This window comes from Homalodisca vitripennis, unplaced genomic scaffold (assembly GCF_021130785.1).
Source record: "Homalodisca vitripennis isolate AUS2020 unplaced genomic scaffold, UT_GWSS_2.1 ScUCBcl_11207;HRSCAF=20398, whole genome shotgun sequence".
Taxonomy (NCBI): Eukaryota; Metazoa; Arthropoda; class Insecta; order Hemiptera; family Cicadellidae; genus Homalodisca; species Homalodisca vitripennis.
In genome coordinates this window covers 1-9,235 of record NW_025787320.1, presented here as the reverse complement: position 1 = coordinate 9,235, position 9,235 = coordinate 1, and the positions used below count along the sequence as shown (strand labels likewise).

The following is a 9,235-nucleotide window of genomic DNA, read 5'->3' as shown; positions in this document are numbered from 1 at the left end:
CTCATTCAGATTCAATCATACTTACAATTGATTGTTGACTTTAACATTGAACTAGCTGAATACAACGAGTCAACGACTTATATAACACCGTAACCGTGCCGCCGTGTGCACAACACTAACATCAACCACCAACTGACAGCGCAGTGTAGTCACTGTAGACTGTAGTGTAGTGTAATCTGTGGATGTGTGAGTCGTGAGTCAGAGGGTGCGTCTGTCGGTCCGTGACAGCGTCAGGTGACTATCAGCTGAGCGCCAGTGTTGGAGAGGTGGGGAAGGGCAGGGGAGCGGAGAGCTGTCGCGCCAGCCACCCAGGGCTGCCGGCTGCCAGGGGGTGTTGCCAATGTAAATCGGCAGATCGCCGCTCGTTGCGCGAAGGAACAAGGCGTTCGTACATATTTTGTAGTAATACATACAACGAAATAGGAAATTAAAGTGTATGTGTTTCCTAAAAGCTCTATTTATATAACACAAACTTAAACTCGTATAAGGAAAATAATATTGTATTTCACAAATATTTCATTTTAATATTTTTATTTTTTTTCAAATCTGCCGCCCCTTAATTTTGCCGCTCTAGGCTGCAGCCTACTTAGCCTATTTAGAAATACAGCCCTGTGTGGTACCACGGTTACACAACTTGTGGTACTACAGTTATACAACTTGTGGTACCATGGTTACACTACTTTGTGGATTTATAATGCTTTCCTTTACAGTGGAGTGAGGACTGGAATGCAGGAACAAATGATAGCGAAAAATATGCATTCAACAGTTCCACAGATGACTTGAAACATCTATAAGCAAAGTACTATTAACCTATACGATGAAAGAAACTGGATTCACCATGACCAAACTCATTTTGTTACACAGTGTTATATATTTCTCAGCACATCTTAAGCACAGATTAGATTTAATGTTTTGGTTAGGTACATCTCAGGATGGCTTTGAGTTCAAATAATCTGTCAATGAATAAAATGAAAGATTATTCATCACCAACTCCAACAATCATATCCTGCGGTAGACTAGACCTATCGAATTACACTTGCACTACAGAATCTCGATTTTACAGTTAGTGATGTGCCGCTCCTGGACATTCATAAGGTTGCCCAGATTTAAGTGACACATCGGTTATTGCTGACCCACACACGGCTGATGTAGCTGTGTTACCTTTAGCGTGAGGAGCGATGGTGATCTCCTGAGCCGGCAGGTTCACCAACACGTCAAACAAGTCGACTCTGGACAGTATCCTGCTGTCACTGCAGCCCACAATATAGCTCTGACTGCTGACCAGCTGATCTACCTCGTCAGGACACAGGTCTAGCCACGGATGCAGCAGCTCTGCCTCTGGTCTGTGAGCCATCAGTGCAGGGAAGGTGTGGACCCACTGAACACCAATCGTCACATCTTATTGTGCTTACAAGAAGAAATCATTCAGTCTGACATTGCAAGTAGCAAGAAGTGAGAAATCCAACCAAAAACATTTGACAGTGTCTTGCATTATGAAATTATAAAAAGTCACTATTGATATTAAAAATAACATATTGAAAATTACTCAAACTTAAAATAATAAAATATAAAACAAGATCACAAGTAATAACTTTTCAAAACTCAATTTTCAATGTACAGCAATGATATCACAGAATGCATTTTTCTAAAGCTTACTTTAACTATAACTAATGCTCTTAATGTAACATACCATACATTATTTGTCTCACAAAATAACACAGAAACATGTTTAGTTTAATGTTTTACTTTCAACTTAACTTATGAAATGTATGTTAAAACTGTATTTGTTATATAACTGACTTCTGTTTCATACCTAACTTGGAGTATACAAAAAAAATTCCAATATATACATTTGACCCTAAATTTCATGCTGTTGTCATAAATGTATAGTTTATATGAATTAACCATTATTCATACAAATGTTTATAAAAGTTAGTGTCTTGATGGACAAAAATAAATAAACAATGCAAGTAGTCAGCTTTGTAAACTAGCTGATGTAAAACAGCAGACACATTCTAGTGGAGATCTGTGTTAGTAACAAGACAATAGACATCAAATATGCAATATACGATTACAACATAAAATTAGCAATTACATAAAAACACTAAAACTAAAAACATTGATGTCGTAAAATTATCATATCTATCTTCAGAAGTTTTGATATTCTGTAAAATCGCTCAAAGTATTGAAAACCTGAGATTTGAGAGTTTTGGTTTTTTCCTCTTTGCAACCATGTAAATTTTATTGTAATCGAATAATGTCTAATACTTCAAAATCTAAATAACTTAAAAATAAATTAAATCAGTATGTTAATATGCTGCGCATGTGGTGCATGCGGACTCTAGGGTTAAGTTAAGGTTCTAACCAAATTTTTTACTGGCTTATAAAAAATGTTACATTATTAACTGGTATATTTTGAATTAAACATGGATATTTCAATTGTTAATATGTAAAATTATATGAAATTTATCTAACATTTTTTATAAACCAGTGTAATAGCCTCTTTATGTGAAATACCATAAAATAAGTTTTATTTCAGCTCATTTAACATTATTTCTGTAATTATGACTATAATTGCCATAACACATACAAAATACCAAATAAACAAACATTATAAAAGGTATCTTGTTTCAATATTTTCTTTTATTTTAAGAAATAAATATACCAATTAAATGTTCAACGTAACTTAACAATTCAACTATCCATAAATCATCAATGCTTCGGAAATGTATGTCAAATGACTGCAAGTTCAAGATTTAAACAATAACGTGCTACTCACCTTAAGAAGGTGTGGTAGACTGTGGTGGTATACCACTAAACGTTTCTTGAGCAGCAAGGCTGTATAAATCACAATTGTCTGTAAGCCAAAGAGTTTTATGAGATCTGAAAAAATCCAGAATTATTAGGCAACTATCAAATATTGTTGGAATAAAAATATTAACGGTACAAGCAAATCGCAATACAAAACCACGTAAAAATGAAGCAATTTTAATGTTATGTATACAAGATGTTTTCAAAAACAAAAAATTAAACTATGCAAGTAGTGAAAAAATATATCAGCAATACATTTTAGCACATTTTACAGTACACGAGAGTTAAAAAATATTAAGCCAGTATAAGAAAGTGTTAAAAAAAGAACATCTGATTTTGACCAGATGTGATATCTTAGAAGAAAAGTGTACATTTTTTCTTAAGACAAGAAGCTTCATCAATCATCTTGTCACACTTAGTCCTAAAAGGACCTTAGCACTTGCTTCCGGAGTGACAAGCATTCAAGATGGGTAAGATTGGGGATAGAAGCTGCATCCAAGGAATATCCCAAGTTATATCCACCAATAGTAGAGTTATCGGGGACCCCACTGTTGCCAACTTGGAAGAAGAGGAAACCTAGTTAGAAGTAACACTTTCTGGGATTTTGAGAAGAGTCGCTTCACAAAATAAATGAATAATTCACTAAACATTAATAAATCTTACCTCTGATCATTGTAGCATTATTCTGTATCGAACTGCGCTCAAAGTCTTTGGTAAAGTAAGTTCCATTCTCTTCTGTTGTACAAGCACCCCGCGTTATCACTGACAAAAATAGTTTGAGGAGCATTGCTGGGTTTCCTTGAAAAGGATTTTAAAGATTAGAATAACAGTTTAGAATAGGCATTTTTTATTCTTTCACGTTTAATTTATCTCAAAAGCCCTTTCACCAGTGAAGGTATCATCAGTTAGTTATTGTTTACAGAAAAATATATCTATAAAATATAAAAAATCATATGAATCAAATTTAAAACTAATTGTAAAGACCAAAAACTAATAAATTAGGGAGGGATAGAGGAAGAGAGAGATAGAAATATATATAAAATTTTTGGAACATGAAGTCATGTTTGGTGAAGTTACATAGCAATGATTGGCAAATGCTATCATAAGTACATTTGCAATAGGCTGATTTTACTATACACAATCTACCTAAAATATTCAATAATTACTTAATTCAATAGGTTCCAATCGCTCCCAGAAGTCCATCGAACCTAAAACTGATAAAGAAGTACTTTTTCACAAGAAAGACCAAGTTAAAGCAAGGTAAGTGCTATTTGCTCTATTGTAATTTGTAAAGGATAAGTGTAATAAACAAAATTATGGCTACAATTAAATGAACTCACCTGTTTTACAATAGGTTTTGCTCAGGATACGACACAGAGTCTCATATTTCTCAGGATTAAAGTCTCTTGACCACACCACCAAAGCAAACTGTTTGACCTGCACAATAAAATCCATACTTATGAGATCATCAAGCTGCCAAAAATTACAACAAAAGTGTTGAGCAAATTGGCTGAGAGTTAGTGAAGGGGACTGGCAAGATTTTTTTCTATCTGTCTGTCAGCAAGTTCTATTGAATTAAGCTATAGACTTGAAATTTAGCATGAAACTTTTCTACACACTTCTACACAGGCAAGTTCAACTCTGATGATAGTGGGATATCCTCCTTGAATTATCCCTCTCCTTATCTTTATCGAAACCTGTCATAACAGGTAAGTGTATACATATATGATACACTTGGTTTGGTGTAGTCGTACCTTCTATATAATTTGACAACTAAACCCTTAATGATTTTCTTTTTATACCGTAAACTTGTTGTTTTACACATTTTTTGCTGTTTTTTACAGAGACAGGATTGCAGAGTTTAGTTATATACTTTTTTGGGAAAAAGTTATTTAAGTGCCTTATTTTGTATTATTTTTTATGTAATTTTCATTATGTCCACTAAGTCATTTTCACTATCCATGTTCGTGTCATCATCACGTAAACGAAACCATTCATCTATATGTGCATCATATATTTCCATGGTACAATAAACACTAGAAATAAAACCATAACATACTCCATGACAGATGACTTGCAACAACAATACGCAGTACCTGTCTGCACTGTGTGACTATAGTGAACTCACCAAGGTGCAAACACTCATGACAGAGGGCTGAGAAAGTGCTGACATCTGGTAGAAAGCACCAGATATATAAATGTGCGATGTGGGGAAATGCTCCTTACACAATACCGGGTGTATCAAAAAGAATGACCTGATTTTGTACGGTAATAATACAAAACATAAGGCGTGCTGGCAAGGAAAGCTGTGTATTTGGAATGGGCGTGACCTAAAGTTTCATAAAATCGCCGCTAGATGTTGGTCAGTGCGTCTTCTTCGTTTCCAGTCAGTCTGAAGTAAAATGGCATCCGCTCAACAAAAGGTGTTTTGTGTGTTGCAGTTTGCCAAGGATGAGTCAGTTGTTTCGGTCCAGCGTGCTTTTCGTCGTCGTTTCGGCATTGATCCGCCTTCACCTAAATATATTTGTCGATGGTATCGCCAATTTGAAGAGAAAGGGTGCTTGTGCAAAGGTAAAAGTTCAGGCCAAACTCGCACTTCTGACGAAATGGTGGAAAACAGTTCGGCAAACATTTGAGCGCAGTCCACGAATGTCTACTCGCCGTGCAAGCAGACAACTGGGTATGCCTCACATGACTGTCTGGCGAGTGTTAAGACGTCGTTTGCTGTACAAACCATACAGACTAAAATTAGAACATGCTCTCCGGGTTGGTGATAAAAGGAAATGTGTTGAATTTAGTAATGCTCTACTTGAGGACATGGAAGTGGATACATTTTTATCACGATTAATTTTCAGTGATGAAGCAACATTTCATACTAGTGGTAAAGTAAACCGACATAACGTGCGCATATGGGGACTCGAACAACCTCACGACGTTATTCAGCATGAACGAGACTCCGAAAGTGAACGTTTTTTGTGCAGTCTCTTGTAAAAAAGTGTACGGTCCCTTCTTTTTTGAGGGAGACACTGTGAATGGAATAAGCTATCTTCAAATGCTGCAGAATTGGCTTTTCCCACAACTTCAGGCAGACTCTGGTGACTTCATTTTCCAACAGGATGGAGCTCCGCCTCACTGGCACAACAATGTTCGGCAGCTTCTCAACAACACTCTGCCCCACCGTTGGATAGGGCGCATGGGACCTCGAGACAATGCTCTTCATTCTTGGCCTCCAAGATCACCAGACTTGACCCCATGCGACTTTTTCTTGTGGGGATATGTGAAGGAAAAAGTGTTAGTTCCCCCTCTAACTCATGACATCAAAGAACTAAAGAACAGAATAACTGTCGCAATAAGGTCTGTGAACGCAGATACGTTGTGTAAGGTTTATGAGGAATTTAGCTATCGTCTGGATGTTGTTCGTGCTGCTGCTAGTGGACATATAGAACATTTGTAATAACATACCTAAAACTTTAAGATTTTGTGAGTATTTTGCAATAAATATTATTTTTGTAGGACATTTTTAGCAATAGATATTGAGTTTTAAAATCAGGTCATTCATTTTGATACACGCTGTATTATGCAGACAACAGAAGAAAACAGGAACAATATAACAATGTATAATATTATGTCAGTAGCACACTTCTATTAAATCGCTATGAACTTAATATTGCCTCATATAGCAGGTAGGGCTTAAATACATACTTAAGTAGCTTATTTATCTTTGTATGAATGTATGGATGATCATTATGATTGACTAATGCTAAGCATGTTGCATAGTTCATAGCCTGTGCTAATCAGTGAATCTGCTGTAATGAACGGAGATGATGTACTGAGGCTTTGCAATCATCTCAACGTGAAAACCAGAGTAGCACTCCCCAATTGATGTGCACTTTAAATTACAAATCCACATCTAATATCGGTATCAAAGCATGGTCAGAGCAATCTCAACTTTTCCAACTTTACTACATTGAGCATAAGACTATGATTAAGACAGGAAAGTGCAAAGAATTAACAAAAATTATGACTAATCATATCACACAGGAACAATGATTTCAGTAAACCTAAATCTAAAACTCTAAACAACTATATTAACCCTTTGGATGGCAACATACGATTGATCAGAACACCAGTGAATTTTTTTGTGCAAATTTTCTGGTCTAAAGAGATTATTATTACATAATGCACTTTTAATTTGCACTAACCAATTGGCAATGAAACATGCTACAAAACAAAAAATAAACCATTCTATTCACATAAAAACAAAGGGCAGTACATAGCAAAATGTAAAGTATTGTAAAAGTGTACAAATAGACCTTGGCGGTTTTGGATACTACCAGCTTTTCGGGTGCTGGCGGTTACGGGTCAGACCACCAGCTGTAGTCACAAGAATTATTTGTAAGGTTTGCATAATTATTTTGTTCCTTCACTGGAGTTTACAGTACAACATTGAAACTTATTTGACTAATTTGGATGCAATAAAAAAGTTAATCTTCCAAGAATAATACAATTTATTATACTTACTCCTCGCAAACAATCCGATTCAAAAACTTCAGTGCAACTGATATAAAACCACTCATTTCTATATCTTCCATATAAAAATGGGTGCGCTAGGTCGAAGCTGCATTTTCTAAGAATCAGTGTTTTCTGAATATCCCTTATGGAAGGATAAGTCCAAGCCCAGAGAATGTCGTTGTTGCAGTCTTTTTCTGTAATAAAATGAGATATAAATAAGCTAGTAAAAAGAGAAGGCTACAGATACAGCAGGTTACTGTATATTAATTTTTTCAGCTCTTTTTTCATCTAATAAAAAAAATAGAGAAAATGTTTTCTTTACATAACATATACGGCTTGGTATTACTGTATCTCTGTTACATTGTAAAAACTCTAAAAATGTAACAAAGATTATCTTTGGTGTCTCAACATTCATACGTATTAAAATGTTGAATTAACTACCTACTGTTTTAGTGTTTGGAAATGGTTTTTGTAACAATACATACTTTCTGGTATCCTGTTTTGAGTTTTGAGATTTATAGAAACATTAATTACCCACTAAAATCATACTGTAGCCTACCACACATAGTACAGAAGTGCAGTAGTTGAAAATAGAAAAAGCTTGTGAATAGAGTTAACCAATCGATCAGAGATTTACTTATGGTTTCCTTGTTTTATCTGTGTAATAACTGTCTTATCAAAGAAAAATGTCACTAGCCCTTTTCAAAAATTAACTTTCTACAGCTTCATGTTCCCTGACCTTTACTCTACCATATCTTTGACCTACCAAGGATCCTGGTGGGATTCTTTAAGTTTATTTCCCTCTAGACCCCGAATTCTATTCTATTCTAACTCTTAATTCAAACATTACTTTGCAGTCAATCTTCTCAATGTCACTGCCTCTAAGTTTCTGGATCCAGAGACTTCAAACCTTTAGAGATTTGAGGATCGGAAGCCAAGATTTATTATCCGGATTTTCAAACCGTTGTGGGTATGACCTCGGCCTCTGATCCATTTATCACAGCTACTATGTTCTTGAGCTATTGTGTATCGCTTACAAGATACTTTTTCACACGTTGTCCAGGTCTTATGGCACAGTAAATGTGCTCAGGGCACAAGAGCAATCTTCTTTTAAATTATTAGCAGGGTTAAGGAGATCCTCTTTTTAAATACAACTTTTATTGGGCCTACAATAATATAAATTTTCTAACTAACTACAGAACACTTCTAGACAAACTTTCTTTTGCTGATAAAAAATGTCAAACACAGTTAACAAGACGCACACCATACATATAGAACAACAAAAGGATGTATATCGATATTCAATATAAAAAAAAAAAAAACATTATTAAAGATCATCATCTCCAACCATATAGGTATGGATATGTAGTCATCTTAACAGGATGCTCAAATTAAGAACATCAAAATAATGGACGTAAACTCCCATAATTAATTTCTCTGATACCGAAAGTAGTAAATATTGGGTTTAGGGACATCCAGTAAAACAATCATACAATTCTTTAAATAGTTCTAACAATGTAAACTGTCATTATTACCATGAGGAATACTTAATGATAACTCACTAAACCTAACGACCTGACTGTCGGACCTGAGAGCCAACTGTACTACCCAGCTCCAATGTATATACCCAGGCCAACCGCCATAACTTTCTTCTTTCTTGTTCCCACACCCTAAGCCTACATCTCCATTTCCTACATTAGTGCATCCTACTATAGAAAGAGTTTTTTTTTACAAGTTTAGTGCAAAAAGATTGGGGCTAATGTATACTTTAGCCATATTACCTAAATCTACTTTTAAAAATGTCTTAATATAGTATACTTTCATTTCCAGAAAGAATATTTAGGCAGTCGCACACCATATAATGCTCAAGAATTATTAAATTATTTTTATTTTAGGTTATATCTGAATTAGT

At 35.1% G+C, this 9,235-nt stretch overlaps 1 protein-coding gene across 1 annotated transcript; it reads right to left on the bottom strand.

The window, feature by feature from the left end:
• Positions 1–1,161: 1,161 nt before the first annotated feature.
• Positions 1,162–7,517, bottom strand: LOC124374920 (putative DENN domain-containing protein 10 B; the record flags this gene model as incomplete). Its single annotated transcript, XM_046833054.1, is given in 5 exon segments — positions 1,162–1,378; positions 2,780–2,883; positions 3,475–3,609; positions 4,152–4,248; positions 7,333–7,517. Coding segments are annotated over 5 exon segments (738 nt in total), but the record flags the coding sequence as incomplete, so codon positions are not given.
• Between the last annotated feature and the right edge of the window lie 1,718 nt (positions 7,518–9,235).